The 24778-nt window shown below is 41.6% G+C and overlaps 2 protein-coding genes and 1 long non-coding RNA gene across 7 annotated transcripts in view; 2 read left to right on the top strand and 1 right to left on the bottom strand.

The window, feature by feature from the left end:
* Positions 1-24778, bottom strand: part of KBTBD2 (kelch repeat and BTB domain containing 2) — a 194110-nt gene that overhangs the window by 29619 nt on the left and 139713 nt on the right. For all 5 annotated transcript variants that reach the window (XM_059396597.1, XM_059396594.1, XM_059396599.1 and 2 more), the window contains 2 exons: positions 22383-22467; positions 22172-22265 (listed from right to left, as the gene is read on the bottom strand). The gene's annotated coding sequence lies outside the window, so the exon portion shown is untranslated. The remainder of the gene's footprint in view (positions 1-22171; positions 22266-22382; positions 22468-24778) is intronic.
* Positions 8784-19240, top strand: LOC132015809 (uncharacterized). The gene is made up of 3 exons (XR_009403771.1): positions 8784-8917; positions 9481-9634; positions 19100-19240. It is a non-coding gene; the product is annotated as an uncharacterized LOC132015809 (long non-coding RNA).
* LOC132015808 (uncharacterized) lies at positions 19254-23661 on the top strand. The gene is made up of 2 exons (XM_059396604.1): positions 19254-21028; positions 23486-23661. Coding segments are annotated over exons 1-2 (1692 nt in total). The 5' UTR covers positions 19254-19338; the 3' UTR covers positions 23488-23661.

Below are 24778 nucleotides of genomic sequence, written 5' to 3'. Positions count from 1 at the left end.
GCCTGTTTTTGTCACTTACCAGATCTGTGATCTGAGACAAATTACCTAACCTACTTAGCCTCAGTTTCTTTATCTGTAGAATGGGAAAAATAGTAATTGTGCTTGCTTCCTGGGTCTCTTGTGCAATTAAAACAAGATAACTTGATACAGTACTACTGCATCTTGTTTGATTCTTCCTAGCTTAAAAGGGAAATATTCTAATCCTAAAGCTCATGGGAGTCCTTAGTACTTTATTTAGCAAAATTGTTACTATCACTGTGGCAGAGACAAAATGTGCATTTTTAATTTGGCTGGATCATATGGTAGGAGTATGTTTAGTTTTATAAGATACTGCCACCCTGTCCTCCAAAGCAGCTGTACCGTTTTACATTCCCAACAGGGATGAATGGGAGTTCCTGTTATTCCACATTCTCTCCAGCCTTTGGTGTTGTCAGTGTTCAGGCTTTTGACCATTCTAATAGGTGTAGAGTAGTATTTCAATGTTGTTGTAATTAGCGATTCCCTAATGACATAATGACATAAAGCATATTTTCACATTTATTTGCCATCTGCATATCTTCTTTGGTGAGGTACTTGTTAAAGTCTGTAGCCTATTTTTTAACTGGGAGGTTTGTTTTCTTAGTGTTAAGAGTTCTTTGTATATTTTGGTAACAGTCCCTTATCAGATATATCTTTTGCAAATATTTTCTCCCAGTCTGGTTGTCTTTTCATTCACTTGGTGGTGTCTTTCATAGAGTTTTTAATTTTAATGAAGTCCAGCTTATTATTTCCTTCTTACATAGGTTACATCACTGGTGTCGTATCTAAAAAGTAATCACCATACAGTTTTGCACTATCTTTTAGGAATTTTATAGCTTTTGCATTTTACATTTAAGTCTATGATCTATTTAAGTTAATGTTTGTGAAGAGTGTAAGGTCTGTGTCTATATATATATATATATATATATATATATATATATATATATATATGCATGTAGATGTTAAGTTGTTCCAGGATCATACTGTCTTTGCTCCAGAAAATACTGTCTTTGCTCCATTTTATTGTCTTTGCACCTTTGTCAAAGATTAGTTAACTATATTTATGTGGGTATATTTGTGGGCTCTCTGTTCTGTTCCATTGACTAGTTTGCCAATACCAATACCACAGTGTCTTGATTATTGTAGCTTTATAAATAAATCTTGGAGTAAGGTAATGTCAGTTCTCTAACTTTGTTGTCCTTCTTTAATATTGGGCTGACTATTCTGGGTCTTTCCTTTTCCAGATGAACTTAAGGATCAGTTTGTAGGTATCCATGAAATAACTTGCTGGGATTTTGACTGGACCTATAGATCAAGTTTGAGAGAACTGACATCTTGACAATATTGAGTCTTTTTATCTCTTAGAACTCCTCTCCATTAATTTAGTTCTTTGATATCTTTCATTACAGTTTTGTAGTTTTGTACATATTTTGTCAGATTTATATGTAAGTATTTCATTTTGGGAAATTGCCCATATAAGTGGTAATGTGTTTTTAATATCAAAGTGAACTTTGTCATTGTTGGTAAATGTGAAAGTGATTGGCTCTTGTATAATAACCTTGTATCCTGCAAGCTTGCTATAATCACTTATTCGTTCTAGGAGTTTCCATGTCCACTCTTTCATATTTCCTACATGGAATATCATGTCATCTACAAAGACAGTTGTGTTTCTTCCTTCCAATTTAGTATATTTTAAATTTCCTTTTCTTATTTTATTGCTTAGCTAGGACTTCCAGCATGGCATTGAAAAGTGACAGTAGGGGACACCTGGGTGGCTGAGTCAGTTACGTGGCTGACTCTTGATTTTGGCTTAGGTCATTATCTCAGGGTCTTGAGATGGGGGTGAGAGGTGAAATCCTTGCTTTATAGCAGATATTAGTGGGAAAGCTTCAAGTTTCTCACCATTATGTTCCATGTGAATTTGAACAGACTGTGGATTCTGCTATTGTTGAACAAAGTAGTCTATAGTTATTTTTTTTTATTCAGATGATTGATGGTGTTGTTGAGTTTATCTGTGTCCTTACTGATTTTCTGTCTGCTGGATTTGTCCATTTCTGATAGAGGGGTATTAAAGTCTCCAATTATAAGAGTGGATTCATCTATTTCTCCTTACAGTTCTATTGGTTTTTGCCTCAACAGTTTGTATTTTGCTGTTACACACATACATGTTAAGGATGGTTTGCCTTTCATCATTATGTAATGCCCCTCTGTATCCCTGACCATTTTTCTTTCTCTGAAGTCTGCTGTATCTGAAATAAATATGGCTATTCCCACTTGCTTTTGATTGGTGTTAGTATGGTACATCTTTTCTCCATCCACTTACTCTTAATCTCTATGTGTCTTTATACTTAAAGTCAGTTTCTTATAGACAACACATAGCTGAGTCTTATTTTCTTGATCCACTATAACTTGCATCTTTTAATTGTATTGAGATCACGGACAAAATGATTACTGATATCGTTGAATTAATATCTACCATATACATTACAATTTCCTACTTTTTCTTAAATATTTTATTTATTTATTTGTCAAAGAGAGAGAGGGAGAGACAGAAAAAGAGCACAAGTAGGGCAAGTGGCAGGCAGAGGGAGAGGCAGCTCCTGGTTGAGCAAGGAACCTGATAAGGCACTTGATCCCAGGACACTGGAATCATGGCCTGAGCCAAAAGCAGGTGATTAACCAACTGAGCCAAGCAGGCATCCCACTGTTTTCTACTTCTTGCCCTTATTCTTTGTTCCTATGTTAGTCTTTCACTCATTTCTGCTGGTTTTCATCAACCATTTTATATTATTCCATTTTCTCTTTTTCCTTAGCATATCAGTTGAAATTCTGTTTTCAGAATTTGGTCGTTGCCTTACAAGTTGTTATATACTTTTACAACTACTCCAAGACCATTTTCAAATAATACTGCTTCTTTGGTAGTTAGTGTGAGTACTTTATAATAACAAACTATTCCTAATTCCTACTTCCTGTCCCTTTTATCATTGCTATCATTCCATTTATACATATGCACATAAATGTGTGTACATACATACACACATAAACACACATACTTGAATACACTGCTGGTATGATTTTTTAAGATTTATTTATTTTAGGAACGCCTGGGTGGCTCAGTTGGTTAAGCAGCTGCCTTCGGCTCAGGTCATGATCCCAGCGTCCTGGGATCGAGTCCCACATCCGGCTCCTTGTTCGGCAGGGAGCCTGCTTCTCCCTCTGCCTCTGCCTGCCATTCTGTCTACCTGTGCTTGCTTTCCGCCCCCCCCCCCACCTCTGATAAATAAATAAAATATTAAAAAAAAAAAGATTTATTTATTTTAGAGACAGGGAGAGAGAATCTCAAGCAGACTCTGGGCCCAGTGTGGAGCCCTACAGGGGCTTGATCTCACAACAGTGAGATCACAATCTGAGTGGAAACCAAGAGTCCTATGCTTTACCAACTGTGCCACCCAGACGCCCCTTGTTATTATTATTTTGAATAAACCATTATCTGTTGATCAATAAGATCAATATTCTTAATTGATTTTCTTATTAACAATAAGAAAATGAGCATTTTTATTTTACTTTCACATATTCCTTCCCTCCTGATGATCTTCCTTCCTTCTTTTTTTTTTTAGATTTATTTACCTGAGGGGTGCCTGGGAGGTTCAGTGGGTTAAAAGCTTCTGTCTTCAGCTCAGGTCATGATCCCAGGTTCCTGGGATAGACCCCTGCATCGGGCTCTCTGCTCAGCGGGGAGCCTGCTTCCTTTCCTCTCTCTCAGCCTGCCTCTCTGCCTACTTGTGATCTCTGTCTGTCAAATAAATAAATAAAATCTTTTAAAAAAAGATTTATTTACTTGAGAGAGCGAAAGAGAGCAAGCACCCAGGGGAGGCAGAAGGAGAGGGGGTGAGAGAATCTTTTTTAAAAAAAGTTTATTTATTTGAGAGACAGAGAGAACAAGCATGGGGAGAGGTAGAAGGAAAGGGAGAAGCTTGCTCCTGCTGAGCAGAGCCCAGTGCATGGATAGATCCCAGGATCCCAGGATCATGACCAGACCCAAAGGCAGATTCTTAACTGACTCAGCCACCCTGGTGCCCTGGAAAGAGAGGGTCTTAAGCAGAGTCCCCACTGAGTTCAGAGCCCAAGTGGGGCTCAGTCTCACAACCCTGATACCATGAGGTGAGCCAAAATCAAGTTGGATGCCTAATCAACTGAGCTACCCAGGAGGCCCAAGCTTCCTTTCTTTATATGGACCCAAATTTCTCACCTACATCACTTTCTGTCTCTCTAAAAACTTTTAACATTTCTTTCAAGAAATCTTTCAAATTCCTTCTATTTTTGTCTGTGAATGTCATTATTTTCCTTCACTTTTGAAGGATAATTTTGTGGGGTACAGATTTCCAGGTTGGTGGAATTTTTTCTCTCAACACTTTAATATTTCATTCCACTCTCTTCTTGTTTGCATGGATTCTGAGAAGTTGGATATAATCCTTAGCTTTGCTTGTCTATCATTAAGATGTTTTTCTCCTCTGTCTTTCAAGATTTTTTTTTTTAAAGGGAGAGATAGCATGAGCAGGGAGAGAGGAAGAGGGAGAGGGAGAAGCAGACACCCCACTGAGCAGGGAGCCCGATGTGGGGCTTTGATCCCAGGACCATCCCAGGACCCCAGGATCATGACCCAAGCTGAAGGCAGATGCTTAACCGACTGAGCCGCCCAGGCTCCCTAGCATATTATTTTCTAAGTACAGAAAATGAAAGTTAAAGTCCTGAAAGTAGGGGCACCTGGGTGGCTCTATCAGTTAAGCGTCTGCTTTCAGCTCAGGTCATGATTCCCAGGGTCTTGGGATTGAGCCCCGAATTGGGCTCCTTGCTCAGTGGGGAGCCTGCTTCTCTCTCCCTCTGCCTCTCCCCCAGCTTGTGCATGTACGGGCTCTCTCTCTCTCTCTCTCTCAAATAAAATAAAATCTTAAGAAAAAAAAAAAAGAAAATGAAATGCCTAGGGTCGCTCAGTTGGTTGAGCATCTGACTCTTGGTTTTGGCTCAGGTCATGATCTTGAGGGGTCATGAGATTGAGCCCCATGGGCTCCTTGCTCAGGTCATGATCTTTGGCTCAGGTCATGATCTTGAGGGGTCATGAGATTGAGCCCCATGGGCTTCTTGCTCAGCAGGGAGTCTGCTTGAGATTCTCTCTAAAATAAATAAGTAAATCTTTTTAAAAACCTGTCAGAAAATGATATGCCTAGGTGTAGTATTTTGGTTGGTTGTTTGGTTGGTTGGTTGGCTGTTTTTGGTATTTATCATGCTTGATGTTCTCTCAGGTTCCTGTATCTGTGATTTGCTGTCTGACATTAATTTGGGGAAAATTCTCAGTCATTATTGCTTCAGTTATTGGTTTGTTCTGTTTGGTTTCTTCTTCTGCTATTCCCATTACGTGTAAATTACACCTTTTATAGTGTTCCTGCAGTTTTCGAATATTTTGTTCTTTTTCATTCTTTCTTCTCTTTGCTTCTCACTTTTTGAAATCTCTTGTGTTATATCCACTACTCATTCCTCAGCCACGTCCAGTCTATTGAGTTCATCGAAGGCATTCTTCATTTTTTTAATGTTTTTTTTTTCTCAAGCATTTCTAAAATCTGAAATCCAGTATGTCAGCTGAGGGGAAAGTATAAATCACTGCTTTAATGAGAGACAGAGACTGTCAGACTGTCAAAAAGAGGAGGTCAGGGACCACTCAAGCAACAGAAAAGGCACTGGAACTGGGAATCCAAAGGCTTTAGCCCAATCTCCTTTCAATTTAGGATAGCAACTTCCTATATATGGGCAGATTACTTAACCTCCCTGAATCTCAGGTGTCATCATCTTAAAATAGAGATGATGATAATAATACCCATTTGGAATCCTAAGCAGAGAACACAGAGTTCACTAATTGGACCTTAACACAAAAATAGCAACCACCATCTAACCTCAGACATCCCACCCCACACAAAATGCCACAGATGGCACAAAAACATTCTTACATCAGAGGTCAAGTTGGTATCTATGGACCAGATAGTACCACTATGGGCCGAGTAATATAAAATCAGGTAGTTTCATCCCTGACATCTTCCTGCAGTGCCCCAAATCCAAAGTTTACAGTTAGCTGGCATTTATGGACACTCTCATTCCAGTTCTTCTCCCTAATGACCTACCTACCAACCCTCTCAATTATGTGACTTAGAAGTCCTGTTTGGCTAATCACAACCCAATATATCCTTCAACCTATTTACTGAATAGTTGCTAAACTTTGCTTTCTCCCAAGAACCTCCTGTTCTGAGCTGCCCATGCCCATGCCCATTTCACCCATGGGAAGCCAAAAGAAGAAGGGGGTTCTTCTTTCTCCCAGTCTTCATGCACTCCAGGGCCGAGAGTGGACACTAGCTTGTGGAAAATAAAGTTTGCTGGGTACTGAATACTACAAAATTGGGGGGCTATCTTTAGAAAAATACAAAATTATAAATACAAACATCTTCTGATACTTCTCTCTTTCACTTTGTGGATCACTCTACTACATTCTCTGAGGACATAGGAACCTTGAAATGACTACTATATACCATATGAAGGAAGGGGTGAATCATCCAAAACTCCAGATTCCTTGATCTTTTCCTTCTTCAGTGTCAATGATTTTTACTCCACAGCATTACAGCAAACCACTGCTTGGCCACCCTATGGACCTTGTTATACAATTTGCAACTGCTCCAACTCTGCAATCCTACATTTAAATTTTTCATTCTCTGACCACAAGTCCCCTCCCTCTATCTCTTTCACTCTCAGGTCAAAGATCCCCATTAATTTTGTTTTCTATTTGTTCAGCTACTTTCCGACATTACTTCCTTTTTCTTCCTGAGTAAATACTAGCCACTAAGTAGGGTGCACTCTAGGGTGAAAATTTAAGAAAGCACTCATGTTCAGGGTCATGCAAGGGCATGGTATATATAATGAGTATGATGCATTACTTTAATTTCTCGCTATTACACTGAACTTTCTTGAATCCTTGCCCTTCCTTCCACAAGCCTTCCAAAACCAGTCATTGATCCAAACAGTCATTCAATGTCTCTCCCATGCAACTGAGTATGACTGAGCAAGTGACATACCACTGCAGATGAGGGACAATACAAATTACTGATCCTCACTCTAGGTCAGCCTTCAACTCTACTAGCAACCCTTTTGCACATCTGTAGATGACTGCTTTCTCTCTTCCCTGCAGCAGTATGGCAGACATTGTTAGTTGTCAATTTCATTAATACACATTTTCTGCTTTAGTCACAGCATCTCAATTTATTTCAAGTAGAAATATGCCCAGCTAAAAGACAACTACATTTCACCCATGGGAAGCCAAAATGGTATAATCTGAAGTTGGGTAGGTGTTCTAGTAAAGTTCCTTAAAAGCAAAACTGATGACAGAGAGAAGCTGTAGGCAACCTCTGTGCTCTTTTTTACCCTTTTCCCTCTCAACTCCCTGCTTTCTGCCTGGAACAGGCATCTTGAAACGGTTGCCAGTTCGAAGATGGAAACCATTGCTAAGCATGGCAGAGCAGAAAGAAAGGAGATTGGGTTCTTTGTGACAGCAATGAGCTTCCAGACCAGCGCTGGATGGATGGCATATATTCAGATTTCTCCATGTGAAAGAAAAACTTTTTTTTTTTTTTTTAAATATTTTATTTATTTATTTGACAGAGAGAAATCACAAGTAGATGGAGAGGCAGGCAGAGAGAGAGAGAGGGAAGCAGGCTCTCCGCTGAGCAGAGAGCCCGATGCGGGACTCGATCCCAGGACTCTGAGATCATGACCTGAGCCGAAGGCAGCGGCTTAACCCACTGAGCCACCCAGGCGCCCCGAAAGAAAAACTTTTATCCAGTGTCAGGCACTACTATTTCTGCTCATACACAATTTCTATCTAGTAATACAGTCATCCCAAATTTTTCAGGGCTCCCTGTAAGTCTCATTCCCGCCTTCCACTGAAAAAAATCAAGGTCATCAGATGCTAAAGCACTGAATCCCTGCCTTCGGGACTTCATTTCCCTCTTATCTCAGTAACTTGGGTCCAAGGCAGAGCATTGTAACTAGGCTTAGCGAACCTTGCCTTGTGCTTCCTAACATCCCTTCTCTCTCCACTATAGGGAACATCTCCCCCTCTGTCCATTCTGGCCATAAAGATACCGAAATCTCTACCTTTAACAAACAAAACAACAACGTCACAATCGTCCTTCCAACCCCACGACTCCCGGTAACTACTCTCCTGGAAGACTTTCCTTTCTCCCACGTGCAAAGAAAGCGGAGTCCGTGTGTGCCAGCTTCTCCCTCAACCTGCCAACCAGCTCACAGACGACTTCTCCAGGCCCCCTGTCCCTCACTCTCCCAACCAATGGCGCCTTAACTGCCAGGTTCTGCTCCCCTGGTTTTTACTCGCCTCAGCGGGAAGCAGGCTGGAGCGCCCCTCCTTTGTGAAACTCCTGCACCGACCAGGCTGGCTTCCTCCTTCCCCTCTCCTTCTCCTCCGTCAGCTCCTCTTCCTGTGTCTGGGGCGTTAGGCCCGAGGGACACCAGGAGCTCAGAGGAGGTGTCCGAAGCTGTCCTAACGGAACACACTCAAATGGAAGGGACAGTCTGGGAGAGAAAAAGGGACAGGGACTGATCCATCCTCTGGAGGCACCGACACTTGGGTGTGCACGCACTGGAGCTCACATGGTGCAGAAAGCTCCCCGCGAGTTTCCTCAGGTGCCTTCAGTCAAGGCAGCCTGGGGGGCGGGCCTCGTCCAGAGCGCATGCGCGGGCCATCTGCGCTAGAGCTGCACCTGCGCAACAGGCAGCACGTGCCAACCAGGGTATGTAAGGGCCCGAGCCAGGACACCCGGTGCCAGAGACTCTGCAGGTCACGGAGGTAGGTTTGGAGCAGATGGGTGTGCTGGGGCTGCGGGTCCCGGGGGAGCGGAGTAGACTGGATTGTGGGACCGGGGCTGGGCGGGGTGGGGGGCGGGGGTGAGCCGTGGGTAAGGAGACACTGGGCTCAGGGGATGGGCTCCTCCAGACTGGGGAGGAGGTGGTGTGGGGTAGGCATGCTGGCGGTGAGGCCAAAGACCAGTACTCGCAGGCCGGGTCCAAGCCACTGCCCCGGGTGGAGCTCCTGGGGTGCCCCTTGCGCTCCAGGCACGGCACAGTTTCCCTCTTTGCCTCCCAGGCCTCAGTCTAATTTTGGTGTTGCTGCTGCTCTGGGAACTGAGGTGTTCTGGTAAGATGCGGCCCTGCCCGTGGGCAGCACTGCTCAGGTCCTCAGTGCAGTGCAGCCCTGTGTCCCCCATCCCAGGCGAGTGGGAAGAGATGGTGAGGACCCTGCCACCCAGGCTTGGGGGTTCGGAAAGGGAAGTAGGATGATTTCTCCCTTCACGGCAGTATACAGCACTGAGCGCCACTGCCTTTTCCTAAATACAAACACCTGTTTTTCAGCCTAGAAAATGAACTCCTCTTCAGAAAACAATGCACATTTTGAGGGCAGTAACGCCAGACCGTTTTTTTTATGTGCATGCCGTGGGCCAGCAGACTTACCCGAGTCCTTGGTACCAGAATCCCAGCTATAATCCGTTCTGTGTTCCTGGGGCAGGTAAGAAATTCAAGAAGCTCAGTGGGGTTAGGGACCCTCCCCCTCAAGCAATGCCCGAGAGTTTCTAATACCTTAAAATCCATGACTTCCCTTCCCTCACTCTGTCCTGACACAGATATTATGGCAGCATACAGGGGCAGTGTTTGAAGTTCACATTAATAGATAAAATTTGAATTCTATATGCCAGTTATTCTGCCAAATACTGGAAGTAGGTTCTCTCATTTGACCTCAACAGCCCCATGAGCTAGGTATTATTGCTGTTTATGCTTTACAAACCGGGGAACAGAGGCTCAGAGCCCCCGACTTGCTCAGAGTTACACAGGAGTCAAACCAAAATTCTATTATGAGACCAGTCTTACAGAGGCACCTTAGAGCTCCTAGTCCCTATAAGTTTTTCAACAAGGCCTAAAGATTCTTAAAGCTCTCCTGGTGAGGTCAAAAAAGTACTTTAGGAGAAGAATGATGAGGTTTAAGTGTTTGGGAGGTAGAAATCTAGGATTTCATACATTATGGGATGGGAGGGGGTTTAAGCAGGGCAGAAGGATCCATGGAGTGATTCTCCCTTCTCATGCCTCCAGCGGCAAAGATAATGTTAAATCTATTCTTCAGGGCGCCTGGGTGGCTCAGTGGGTTAAGCCGCTGCCTTCGGCTCAGGTCATGATCCCATGCTCGGCCATGATCCCTGCTCGGCAGGGAGCCTGCTTCCCTCTCTCTCTCTCTCTGCCTGCCTCTCAGTCTACTTGTGATTTCTCTCTGTTAAATAAATAAATAAATAATCTTAAAAAAAAAAAATCTATTCTTCAGTGTACCTGTTGTAGATAAAGCATGTTGTGTATTGTATGCAACTGTTTTCCAAGGAGAAAACTAGGTATGATAAGGACAGATTTTTAGTCCATCAATCACTGATCCCACCTAAGTAGTAGAATCTTTAGTCCAAGGAGCTCCTAGTGGAAACCATTTTAAAATTGCAGTCTGAGGAATAAGGAATTTTGCCAGCATATGACCTATGGACTTCAGCTCCTCATTGTGTCTCCCAACAAGACTGCCTACCTGACCTATTTTGAACTTGTACCACCACGTGGTCTAGTTCTTAAAGAAATTTTTATATATAAACATTCCATTAGCTTTTTCTGGTGATCCCTAATTAATACAGATGTTGAAATGTGATTTTGGAATAGTCCAGATGAAGGAATTGTCTGAGGAAGATTCTTGAGGTCAGAGGATGGAAAATTCCTGAGAGAAAGAAATGCATATTGTATCTTGAACTTTAATTAAAAGGCTGAGATTCTGTACTTGTGCACTTTTTTTCATGCAATTCCCCTTAAGGTTTACCATATTTGTCCTGAGAGTTGTGGTTTAGGAGAATTAGAGTGATAAGTACTGGGAGTAGGAATCCCATCTGTGTTGTTTGTTTGCTTGTTTGTTTTAATTGCAACCTAACTCAGATATTTTAGTGGGGAAAAAAAAAAAGTTCATATGACTTACTGTTTTGTGCAACCAAGAATTCCAAGAAAAGCCATTTCAGGCTAGCTAAATAGGGACTCCAAGGATGTAATCCGTATTCGAATCTATATTCCTTTATTTCTAATTTTGTTTTTTTTCCTAGGTTTTGACTTTCTCTGTATTCTCATTCTCAACCATTTCAAAGTGACAAAGATAGTTACAGAATTTGTGGGCCTGTAATGATTTTCTGGCTAAGGATCCCAGAGAAGAGCCTTCCCTTCCAGTAGTTTCAAAAAGAGTTCCAAAACTGACTCCTGGTGGTTTGGCTTTGCCACATGTTATCCTTGTTGTACTTACCACCCAGAAGATGAACTAGTCTCCTTGATTAGTCTAGATTATATGCCCCAGGTTGAAGGTGGTATGAGCCTGTTAGATTCCATTTGGGCAGAGGTCCTTTTTGAAGGACCTATTGCCAAGAGAAGAATGGATGCCAGTACAGAAAGATGTTGATTGAAGATAATTTACACCATTTTTGGATAGAGTTAAGTAGGAAATGAGAGGAATATATTAGAATTTGTTAAATAGCTTGATGAAATGGTATATTAAACAGCATGTCCATCATAGCCAAGGTTGTAAAGATGTTCCTTGAGGGAATATAACATGAGTTCAGTTGAACAAGTGGACTCAAAAGCATTCTGGATGTACTAACCTAAAGGGCAGGGATTATTGTGGTTTATTTTGTACCTAGTCATTCTGACTAGGAATTATTCAGAATGAGAGGTGTAACTATTTTATGAGTAACAGAACATCTCTTCAATTGAAACTGGCTTAAATCATTTTTTTAATTGAAAAACTAACCAAATGCATGGGCTAACAATTAAAATAGTATATAAACAAGGAATGAAGTCTTTAGCCCCTAATCCCTTTTCCCAGTCTCCCAGTATCCTCCCTGAGTCAGAAAATGTTGCCAGTGATTTGGGTATCTTTCTGATATATTCTATGCATATTCAAGGATCTCTACCTGTATTTAGTAGGCTTTTTAAAAAAAAATTTATTGACTTATTGACATATAATGTATTATGTTTCAGGGGTACGGGTCTGTGAATCATCAGGCTTACACAATTCACAGCACTCACCATAGCACATACCCTCCACAATGCCCTTCACCCAGCCACCCTATCCCTACCCACCCCACACCCCAACAACTCTCAGTTTGTTTCCTGAGATTAAGAGTCTCTTATGGTCTGTATCCCTCCCTGTCCCATCTTGTTTCATTTTTTCCCCTGCCTTTCTCCTATGACCCGCTCTGCCTCTCAAATTCCTCCTATCAGAAAGATCATATGACAATTGTCTTTCTGTGATTGACTTATTTTGGTTAGCATAATACCCTCTAGTTCCATCCATATTGTTGCAAATGGCGAAATTTCAGGTCTTTGATGGCTGCAAAGTATTCCAGAGAGAGAGAGAGAGAGAGCGTGTACACACACACACACACACACCACACCTTCTTTATCCATTCATCTGTTGATGGACATCTAGGCTCTTTCCATAGTTTGACTATTGTGGACATTGCTGCTATAAACATTGAGGTGAATGTGCCTCTTCGGATCATTACATTTGTATCTTTAGGGTAAATACCCAGTAGTGCAATTGCTGGGTCGTAGGGTACTACTATTTTCAACTTTTTGAGGAACCTCCATACTCTTTTTTTTTTTTTTAAGATTTTACTTATTTATTTGACAAAGATCACAAGTAGGCAGAGAGGCAGGCAGAGGCAGAGAGAGGGGGAAGCAGGCTACCCGCTGAGCAGAGAGCCTGATGCAGGGCTCTATCCCAGAACCCTGGGATCATGACCGGAGCCGAAGACAGGCTTTAACCCATTGAGCCACCCAGGTGCCCCGACTATTTCCTTTGCTGAGCAAAAGCTTTCAATCTTGATGAAGTCCTAATAGTTCATTTTTGCCCTTGCTTCCCTTGCCTCTGGTGAGATTTTTAGGAAGAAGTCGCTGTAACTGGGGACAAAGAGCTTGCTGTCTGTGGTCTCAAGGATTTTGATGGATTCCTGTCTCACATTGAGCTCTTTCATCCATTTTAAGTCTATTTTGTGTGTGGTGCGAGGAAATGGTCCAGTTTCATTCTTCTGCACGTGTCCAATTTTCCCAACACCATTTGTTGAAGAGGCTGTATGTTTTTCCATCAGACATTCTTTCCTGCTTTGTCGAAGATTAGTTAATCATAGAGTTGAGGGTCCATTTCTGGGCTCTCTATTCTGTTCCATTGATCTATGTGTCTGTTGTTGTGTCAGTACCATACTGTCTTGATGATGACAGCTTTGTAATAGAGCTTGAAGTCTGGAATTGTGGTGCCGCCAACTTTGGTTTTCTCTTTCAATAGCTTCTTTTTTTTTTTTTTAAAGCTTTCATTTATTTAATTGACAGAGAGAGAGAGAGAGTGCACAAAGGGGGGAGAGGGAGGAGAAGCAGGCTCCTCACCGAACAGGGAGCCCAGTGCGGGGGTCAGTTCTAGGACCCTAGGATCACGACCTGAGCTGAAGGCAGATACTTAACCAACTGAGTCACCCAGTCCCCCTAGGAGGCTTCATTTTTTAGAGCAATTTTGGTGCACAGCAAAGTGGAGCAGAAGGCAGAAAGATTTCCCATATGCCCTCCATTGTGCATAACCTTTCCCATTATCAACATCCCTCACCAGTGTGATATTTGTTATAATCAGTGAACCTAAAATGGTACATTTCACCCTCAGGTTATGTTAGGGTGTGTTCTTAGAGCTGCATGTTCTGTGGTTTTGGATAAATACATCATAAAAGATAGCCACCATTATGATACTGAATTGAATAGTTTCACTGCTCTAAAAATTCTTTGCCTATTCATGCCTCCATTCTTCCTAACCCCTGGCAACCACTTATCTTTTTACTGGCTCCATAGCATTGCCTATTCCAGAAAGTTGTATCATTGGAATCATATAGTATGTAGTTTTTTCATATTGGCTTTTTCTACATAGTACTACCCATTTTAAGTTTCCTTATATCTTTTTGTTACTTGATAACTCATTTGTTTTTACTGCTGAATCATATTGCATTATCTGAATTATGACATTTATACATCCATTTATCTACTGAAGGATATCTTGGTTTTTCCCAAGTTTTGGAATATGTTTAGTTTTGCAAGAAATTGCCAAACTTTCTTCCTTTCACACTATTTTAAAGCATTTACATCTGTACCATCTTGCATTTCCACTAGCAATCAGAGTTCCTGTTGCTGCACATACTCGTCAATACTGGGTATTATTACCAGTGTTTAAGACTTCAGCCATTCTAGTACTTGTACAGTATCTCATTGCTCTAATTTGCATTTCCCTGATGAAATATTATGTGGAGCATGTTTTCATGTTTATTTGGCAAGGTTTCTTTTCTTTTTTTTTTATTTTAAGATTTTTATTTATTTATTTGACTGACAGAGATCACAAGTAGGTGGAGAGGCAGGCAGAGAGAGAGAGAGGAGGAAGGAGGCTCCCCGCTGAGCAGAAAGGCCGATGTGGGGCTCGATCCCAGGACCCTGGGATTAAAGGCAGAGGCTTTAACCCACTGAACCACCCAGGCACCCCTGTCTGTGTATTTTCTTTGATGAGATTATCTGTTAAGGTCTATAGCCTCTTTTAAAATCAGGTTATTTTCTTAATATTTTAAGGGTTCTTTATATATTTTGGGTAATAGTCCTTTATGAGGCATGTATTTATAAATATTTTCTCCTGGTCTGTGACTTTTCAGTTGACAGTATCAGTATATTTTGAAGAGTTCTTAATTTTACTGATAGCTTATCAAGTTCTTTCTTGCATGGATCATGTATGCCACTGGTATTTTGTCTAAGAAGTCATCACCATACCCAAGAACATCTAGGTTTTCTCTGGTGTTAACTTCTTGTTCTTACAGTTTCTGTGTTTTACATGGAGGTCTGTGGTCCTTTCTGAGTTAATTTTTGTGAAGGATGTTTGTTGTGAGGTATGTGTCTAGGGTTGCATTTGCACGTATATGTCCAGTTCCAGGATGATTTGTTGAAAAAACTGTCATTGGTCCATTGTATTGTCTTTGCTCCTTTGTCAAATATTGGTTGATTATATTTATATGGGTCTGTGTGTAGGGTCTCTATTCTATCCTACATTGATCTATTTGTAATTTAAGTGTTTGGTAGACTTCACCAGTGAGCCCTTCTGGGCCTGGTGCTTTCTGTTCTGGATGGTTATCAGTTAGGTGATTCATTTCTTTAATATATAGAAATCTGTGCAGATGTCCATTTCTACTGGTCTGAGCCTGTCCAACTTTATCTTTCAAGGAATTGGCCCATTTTTTTATAGGTTTGGAAAGTTGTGACAATAGAGTTCATAGTATTCTTTCCATCTTTTTTAAAATATGATTTTTATTTTAAGATTATTTATTTATTTATTTGGCAGACAGAGATCACAAGTAGGCAGAGAGGCAGGTAGAGCCGGGGAGGGGGGGTGGGAAGCAGGCTACCTGCTGAGCAGAGAGCCCAATGCGGGGCTTGATCCCAGGACACTGGGATCATGACCTGAGTCAGAGGCAGAGGCTGTAACCTAGAGAAACCCAGGTGCCCCATCTTTTTTACTGTCTGTGGAATCTGTAGTGATGTACCCTCTTTCATTTCTGATATTAGTCATTTGTGTCTTCATTGATTCAGTGTTATTTAGTAAGGCATTTAATCTCAAAATATTTGGGGGATTTTACAGCTATCTTTGTTTTCTATACTCAGTTGTAGGCTAAGAGCAGACACTATATGATTAATGTACTTTTTAATCTGTGTAAGTGTTTTGGTGCATGTTCCATATGGGTATGAGCTGTGTATTCTGCTTGATGAAGTAGTCTGTGGATGTCAGTTATTTCTAGTTGGTTAAAGGTGCTGTTTAGATCAATTGTCCTTAGTGATTTTTTTTTTTTTTTTTTTTTACCCACTGCATCTGCCATTTTTTGTTTACTATTAGCACAGAACATCTTTCTCCATGCATTTACTTTTCATCCTTGTCTTTATGTTGAAAGTGAATTTTTTCACAGACTACACAGGTTTTGGCTTTTAGTATACCTTGTAATGTTTTCTTGATTGCCAGGCATTTTGTGCTGGATAAAAAGTACTGCTTTAAATAGGCCTTTAGTAACATGTTAAGTTGGGGAGGTGGGACAGGAATCATAGTCCTATGGTTACTGAAGAACTGTAGTTTTAGGTCTCGGTCTTTTAGTGAGATGGTGCCTTTGAACTCTGAACCATACATGTTCTTCACCTTCCTCTTCGCATTGGATAGGGAAGGGTTGTTAGGGTGGGTTTGAGATAAGTATTTGCCTACTCCCTTATCAGTTAGGCTCTGGTTAACTAGCTTGTCCTGAGGTCCAGTGTTGGTAGGAATAGAGTTTTCCTTTATATGTCACCATTGTTTCTCTTCCCCACTTTTCCTGTGGGATTTCTTTCCTAGATTTACTGTAAGAAACTGGTTGAGCTACTGCAGATAAAACTCAAAACAAGGAAGGGAGTGAGGGTTCATTACGAAAGGGTCCCCTTGAAGTTTTTTTAACTTGTTCATTCTGAGCCTTTAATTTGTCGATAACAGTTCAGGTTTCCCTATCCTACTACTAGTTCCCATGGACTTTTTACCTCTTGGGTTTGTGCCCCTGTAAGTTGTGCTTGTCTGCATTCACATATCTCTCCAACATTGGGGATAGCACTTTGTTCTGTAACCTACTGCTGTGTAGAATATGGGAAGAATTCTTGATTTTTCAGTTGAGCTTTTAACTTTGTTCAGAGTAAGTGACTTCCAAACTTCTTACATATTCTTCTTACGTACAACCAGAAATTATACCAGCTTTTTTTTTTTTTAAAGACTTTATTTATTTATTTGACAGAGACACAGCAAGAGAGGGAACACAAGCAGGAGGAGTGGGAGAGGGAGAAGCAGGCTTCCCACTGAGCAGGGAGCCTGATGTGGGGTTCGATCCCAGGACCCTGGGATCATGACTTGAGCCAAAGGCAGAGCCACCCAGATGCCCCATCTACCAGCTTTTAACATTAATTAGGCATGCAGTACACATACTTGTACAATTGAAATAGAGGGCCAAATACATGCTTTTATAAATAGGCTGATTTTGAATCAATATTAAATTCTTTTTGCTGCCTCAGTACTCTCCTTTGTATTAACAAGATGAATTAGTTTTCTTTTGCCATTGGCCAGCATTTCCCCATTAACCCAACCACCCAGCCCCTGGTAACCACTAACTTTCTGAGTTCATCTTCTCTGGATTGTACATAGAAGTGAGATGATATGGCATTTGTCTTTCTCTATCCAATTTTTCTTAGGAAAATGCCCTCAAGGTCCATCTATTGTCACTAATGGTGAGATTTCCATTTAAAAAACAAAAGGTTTTAGCAGTGGAAGAAGTAGGAAAGGAGGAGTTCTTTGAAAAGTGAAGAGAAGTTAGCCTGTGGGGGAACCCACATGTGGCTAGAGCACATAGGCTTAGTGGAAGAATTAGATGATAGATTGACAAATCAGATAATGAGGGCTTTTAAGACATCCTAAGGAATGTGGTCATTGTTCCTCATTTCCCGACTAGCAGTGACAATACTTCAAATTACTTCAAATATTGTCTCTCAAGTGAGGGGTCATACCTCTGGGAGTACCTGGCTGGCTCAGTTGGGAGAGGACCTGACTTTTGATCTTGGGGTTATGAGTTTTAGCCCCACACTGGATATAGAGATTACTTTTAAAAAAAAATAGAGGAAGGAAAGAAAAGATATAAATATAGATAATTTTGGAACTAGTTTGGATTACAGACCTGTGAATGTCAGGGAGATGGGTAAAGGAAGTTCCTGGTAGTAGTTACTGAAGTAAAAACATGGAGATGACTTCAAGTCCTGGTCATGGTAGCAGAAGAGGGAAGGTATTACAAAGAGTAGCCATAGATTTTGCTGATTAGTGAGGGACAAAGTAACAACTCTAACACCTATGTTTATGCAATGAGTAGCTGAATAGGGTCCTGGGAGAGATGCTAGTGGCAGGGACCTGCATTAAGGTATTTTGGTCCATTGTATGATATAGTACAACATGTATGGTAGGAAGTTCTCTGGCTCATGAACTTCATTCTGTTGGCTTCTAACCTCTGTAGGCCATGGCGAAGTCAAGCTGAGACTCATCTACTTCCTTTCGATAAAGAAAGAAATCCATATACTTTTATGTATAAGTAGATTAGGCCAGGACCAAGAGGCATTTTGATGCAGTCTTAAACTATAAAATTGAGTTGATTAGATCAACCTTCATATTGAGTAAATTACCTGATGAACACTGATCTGAATATAATTAATGCTTTTATATACTAAGTATATAAAAGTTTTATCTTAAATTAATTTGTCACTTATATATATCTGTCTCGCAAAATCAAATGCCATTCCTAACATGAATTTGTATGACAGAAATGTGTCTAGCATTATTGGCACCATTGCCCTGTTTACTTCTGAAGACTGGAAAACAGGGGAAGATGGGTCTGTGAATGAGTAGTGCTGAATAAAAAGGTTTAGAAAGGCCTGTACATACAAAGAACTTTTGTTCTTCCTTGCTGTATATGGGCTGACATAATTATTCTTTCCCCAGCCACAATAATCCTAAGTTACCCTTACTGGGTGCTAGGTCTCTCTGAAAAAGAGTCACTACTAAGTAGGGGTGATTCATAATACACTGATTATTTGATGGCCTGGCGACCAACCCATCGGAACAGATGCCTGCTCTCGTGGTGAAGGAAGGTTCTGGAGGCCCCACGGTTCTGGTCACTGTCCTTTCCCTTGTCAAATCCTGAGGATATTCAGGGAGAAGTGGGGGCCAGTAGCTACCAACTGGCGTTGAAAACACTGCATATTTGACCAACTGGTGTGGTCAGCTGGCTGCGTCCTGGCTTAATGTTGTGACTGGCTACAGGAGACCGAGTGGCTAACTACTGTGTTCTCACCCTAGGTTTCAGAAATGGAAGTCTGTATTTCCCATATTCAGTGATACTCAGTGAGTCTCCTGGCTTCCTCATCCCTCAGTCTCCATTGCCCACTGCCTTTAACCGAAGACCTATGTTTTGTAACACAGCACAGTTCCAGCAGTGTAGTGCCTATGGAAAGAAAACGAAGACGAAAGAGACTCAGACTGAACCTCATCAGGCTGAAAACAAGACTCAGAAACAAGACACCCACTCAGAAGGTGATATGGTGACCAGTATCCCAACTTCTAATAGTGACACAGAAACTGAAAACATTCCTCAAGCAACAGATGGGGTTTTGTCATCTGTTGCCCAGAAGCAGCAGCTACCTGGTGAGAGCCCTTCTCCTAACACTGTATATAGAGCATCACCTCAAGTAAACTATGCGTCTGAGAAAGGGAAAATGGGGCTAGAACAACGCAAAGGATCCCCTGTAACACAGTTCTGGAAGACTTTGAAGGAAACTATCCATTTGTATGACCTGGCTTATGGTAAAGCCATGCCAGACATCATGGTGCAGCATGGTGGGATTTCACAGAGTTCTTGGGAGAATAGAAGTGTGCTTCATAACCATCATGAGGGTGCAGATGGCATTATGTGTAAAGACAAAGAAAGCACTCTGTGGTCGGAACAGTGTCATTGTGTAAGACATGATGAGGTGGTGAAGTCAGGCTCCATTGTGGACATGAACTTGGGTAAAGAAAAAGGCTATGCAGCTGTTCTCCAATTCCTGTCCTCTCTAGATGAAGCAAAAGACAGAGGTGAAATCCAGGATACTCTGAATTCCAATCTGTGCCAGTCTTCTGGAGATGGCGATAAGCTCCAGCAGGAAAGGCCAGTCTGCTCCAGCAATAAAGCCATTGAGGACCTGAGCCTAGAGTCCAAAATCTGGAGTCCCATTCACTTTGGGGAAAGCATGCTAGACAACAGTAGTGGGGGCCGTGGCTTCCCTGTGAAAGTGGGCAAAGGTGAAGTTGTAGAGAGCAACAGCTACCCTGAGAATTATGTCCTCCCCCCTACCTCCCTCGCCCAGTTCAGCCATGTCGATGAAGGCATTCAGTGTGATGTGAGCCAGTGGCAGGATGCAGAGCATGAGAAATCTCCTGAGCCCTCATCAGAGAGCAGAAAGGCAACAGAAGAATTCAGATGTGGAGAACTGGAAGAGGTGGTAGAGTGGAACAGCTGCTCAAAGCATGTGTCTAGCTCTGCCTGTTTGGCCCAGATGAATAGCAGGTGGGTAGATGAAGGGATTCAGTGTGATAGGAGCTGGTGGCAGGATGCACATCTGGAGATATCCCTTGAGCAAATGCCTTCCAACGATGAAGAGTCATTTCCAGATTGCAAGACTAAGGGATCACGGAGAAGGACCATCAGGAATGGGAGACTGAACACAGATGAAGAAGAAATGACCATGAATGATGAGATTGAGGAGGAGGATCATGAGAACTTCAAGAAGTGTACAAAGATTAAAAAAACTGTGAAAGGCAGGAAGCAGAAGTCCCTGAGAAACTTCTCAAGTGGGAACACAGTCTATTTATTGAAGAAAAATGGTGCCTTGAACACTGTACTTCCCAATGATTCAGAAGACTGTGATTTGGAAGAGGAAGCTGAAGATGAAATGTATGAGATAGAATGCCTCTTGGAAGAAGTTAGTCCACTGGGCTGTGTGATGTCTTCCAAAGGGAAGATTTATGGTGAGGTTGGCAGGATCATCAGGATGCCAGCTGAGTGCTCTCTCCCTCCCCAGCTTATTGTGTGGTGCACCAGAAAAAAGTACATGTTAAAGCTTGGGGAATACGAGAGCATCCCTGTGGTGTGCAAAGTAACAGGACAGGATGGCAGGTTCCAAGGAGAACGTACCATGGCTGTACAGGAGGGATTACAGTCCAAGAGAGTCTCTCCCAAGCCCTGGGAATGTAAGTGACTAATGGACTCATTCCATGGTTGTCTGTGGTGGTTCCCCACTGGGTCCTGGATGCAAAGGCAGCCATAGATCAACAGTATTTCTTAATTTTGGAAGTATGTTCTTAAACAGCTATAGGTGCCCATGTTTATAGGATTGGGAGAAATTCCAGGTTTGAGGTCTTGCATTCTAGGAAACTAATGTAATTTGAACAAAGAACTGTAGGAGTTTATGGAAAGCTGGGTGGTGGTAAAGGACAGGAGGGTTGAAAGAGAAAAGTCAGGGACATAGAGCTAGGTGGAGTTGCTGAGAAAGGGCATTTCATGTGAAGGCAGTGAATTTTGATACAAATTTGGGGGCTGTGGTTTGGAGTAAGAATGGAGACAGTAGCATGAGCTTGATTGGGCAGCCAGGAGAGGTCAAGTGTGTTCCAGGGATTGAGCCTGAGAAGAGCCAGCCAGAAGGGAGGCCTGTGATGAGTTGGGCAAGTGGGTCTAAACAGACTGGGCTAAATAGTAGAAATTTTCCTTTTGAGATTTTTGTCCTGTAGGCAGTAAGAAGGTGCCCAAAGCAAATTGAATAGAGAAGGGACAGGAAGAAATGTGCTCTAGGCCTCTTCAGCTGGCAGTAATAGTGGAAGAGGAATTTGAAGCATGTCCATTTGGCTGAAACCCCTTTATAAAGTCAGTTTAACTGAATATTGGAAGGCAGCTGTGCTTACCACTCTACCACCAACACTTAACTGAACATTGGATATAAAGGGTCCTAACTCACATGGGAGTAAAAGATAACATTTCAGAGAATCCATTAACAAAACTGATTCTTTAAGAAAAAAATAAAAAGGCTGGAAGGGTACCTGGGTGGCTCAGTCAGTTAAGCCTCTGCCTTTGGTTCAGGACATGATCTCAGGGTCCTGGGATCAAGCCCCTCAGCAGGAAGCCTGCTTCTCCCTCTCCTTCTGCCTGTTGCACTGCCTGCTTGTGTTCTCTCTCTATCTCTTGTCAATAGGGGAAAAAAAAAAAAAAAAGGCTGGGGTTTGAACTTGTATCTAGAAAAAAATGATAACATCCATAGACAAGGAAGCTTGGAAAAGGAAGTTGTCTTGCTTTACTGTGAGGCTGTCAGTGGGAGGACTGGACTAGCAGATCATACATACCTGGTTGAAGCTTGAGTTTGGATCACCCTATGTTTAGGGAGAGGGCTCCAAGCAGTGGGAAGGGCCCAAAGTAGAGTCTGGGGGATGATTATACCTGGGGAGGAAAAATGAAATGAGGCAGGTAAGTGACAAATGGGATGCATAAGAGCCCCCGGGGAAATTTAATTAAGTTCCAGTCTTAATTTCTAAACCAAAACACTGTCCATCTTACCTTTAGTCTTCTCAAAGTCTCGTTTGCCTCTGCTTTCATTTCCCATCAGTGTGTAGGAATCCGTTTTTTCCATCTTATCACAGCCCTGTGAAGAAGATAACTTTAATTTACTCTTGGTTATACAGTTAAGATGGTAATTTTCAGGCCGAGTTGTCTAGATTGTGTCCATTATTTTGATTTTTTTTTTTTTTTTTTCTGTCAAGGACTACAGAATGATACAGAATAGTATCTTGAACAAAAGATTTTTTTCAAGAAGGGTGTGGTTCCCCCCCGGCTTTGGTTTTTTAAGTAACTTAGATTATTTAATGTATGAATCATTTCTTACTTCAGGTAACTGTGAGAGATGGAAAACCGAGGTACCTTACAAAGTTTCAAACAGATTTGAGACAGATGCTGTAACGTTTAGGAAACAGCAGGTACAGACAGGAAATAGACAGTTGGTATCTGTTCTGTACCTAATTTGGGTGTCTCATGATTGGCTTTTAGGGCTTTGTTTGGGGTTTCCTACTCAGTGCGTGTTCTGCCCTGCAAAACTAACACTGCTGGTGGGCAGTGAAAAATGGCAGCATTCTGACTGGGTAACAGACCTGTAGACCTATATATAGATCCTTCCTTATAAGTAGATTGGAGTCAAAACCTTTCAGTTCCATGGAATGTCATTGTTATGCTGATTTTCCACGTTTAATTCCCAGGGGTGTTAATGGTAGTCTATTGTGGGTTATATGGGATTTTGTAAGTTATCCCAGTGGTTTATCAAAGTGTCCCAGTTTAGAGCTTGGAGAGCTGGGTACTTGAAGTTCAGGGTCTCTCTTAAGGGGTTACTGGCAAGACCGGCTTCTCTTCACACTGAGTCTTGATATCCCTGCCACACTTTCAACCCCTAGGCCTAGGTGTCAGGGAGCACATGGTTACTGGCCCTTTCAAGGCCATTCCTACGCTACAGGGGTCATAAGAAAAGACTAATACTCATGCTCAGGCAAAATGTTAACACCTTTAACCTTATCGTAAAGATGAACACTAAAGATATTAGTAATGACTCTCTGTATATCTCGAGTTTGTTATACAGCTAATTTAAAGAAATCTTTTATTCTGTTATTTCATAGGAAACAAATTGCTGTGTTCCAGCTACATAGAAGAGCTAAATAGTACATCATCATGATGGCCTAGAACACAGGATTATCCCTTGATTTGAACTAAGAAAGCAATTATACCAACATAAAGAAAATGTGACATTGTAAAGCCTTTGGAATTAAAAGAACTAAAACAACAAATAAATTGAATTGCATGTGTGTTTGATTCTCAAGCATTTTCTTCCCCTCTCCAAATGGCCACATCATTGGTAACACCACCGGTAGAGTTGGGTTATTCATGAATACTTCTGCCAGGTCTATTACTGTCTTGTTACCTCCAGGGACCTTTAAAATGGGGAAGAGGATGGTGAGTTGAGGGCAGAATAAAGAGATGAAGGATGCCCCAAAACAGGAACTATCCTGATGATAGAGACAGCAGCTTATTTATTTTTTACAAATGGAAACCAGGCTTATAGTAGTGCCACTGATCAGTATGTCCGTTGGTGAGTTGTAGTATATGTTACTTACTCCCAGTGTACACTCACAGAAACAAGGCAAACAAGAGAGCTCCTTACACTCAGAAACTACAACCTATTTGGTCAATTTGTGGAACCAGGCTTTTCCCAATAAATGGTACAGGTTAAGGCTGTGACTAAGTGCCAAAATGTTTATATGTGGATGAATACTGTCCTTAAGGGTATTTGTAAGAACAGGGCACATGTAGAAAGGCTAGAGTTGCTTCCTGGAAGGGCTTTCTGGGTGATGGTAGGAATAATATTTTGATACCTATGGATGAGTTCACTCAGTGTTGCCTCTGAGTTGCCCAGTGATGAGTTAACTATATTTGTTTACTCTATTTTTATATTTTTAACTGCATTTTAACTACCTGTGGTAACAAAGTTAACTCTCAAGATGCATTAAGTAGATGGTACAAAGTGATAGCATTGCATGTTTTCACTGAGATGCAAAAAGGCAAGCAAAATATAGTATGGTTTCTAAAGCTGGTCTTATGATAAGCTTTTGTGACTTATCTCCCTCCTAACCCCTACCTAAAAGATTGGGGAGATATTCTAGGAAAATATCTGTGATGCCTATCCCCACCCATGGCTGGAGTATGGGACTCTCCTGTGTGTGTTTTAGTAACACCTGCATTTTCACTTTCATAGCCCATGATATGACATGACAGGAGAGTTACAACATTTTCACCCTTGAGACCATGTATTCTTTAGGGCTGGTAGCTCCATGGAATAGTTTGTATAGAGCTTAGCACATCATATGCACTCAAATATTTGTGAATGAATGGCTTAGTGTCCATTTGGATGAACA

This window comes from Mustela nigripes, chromosome 4, assembly GCF_022355385.1.
Source record: "Mustela nigripes isolate SB6536 chromosome 4, MUSNIG.SB6536, whole genome shotgun sequence".
Classification (NCBI taxonomy): domain Eukaryota; kingdom Metazoa; phylum Chordata; class Mammalia; order Carnivora; family Mustelidae; genus Mustela; species Mustela nigripes.
The sequence above is the reverse complement of the archived record's forward strand: the minus strand, read 5'-3'. Positions and strand labels throughout refer to the sequence as shown.

What these genes read in the sequence shown, in the direction of transcription:
- LOC132015808 (XM_059396604.1), top strand. Translation starts at nt 19,339, where the DNA reads ATGGTGACCAGTATCCCAACTTCTAATAGTGACACAGAAACTGAAAAC.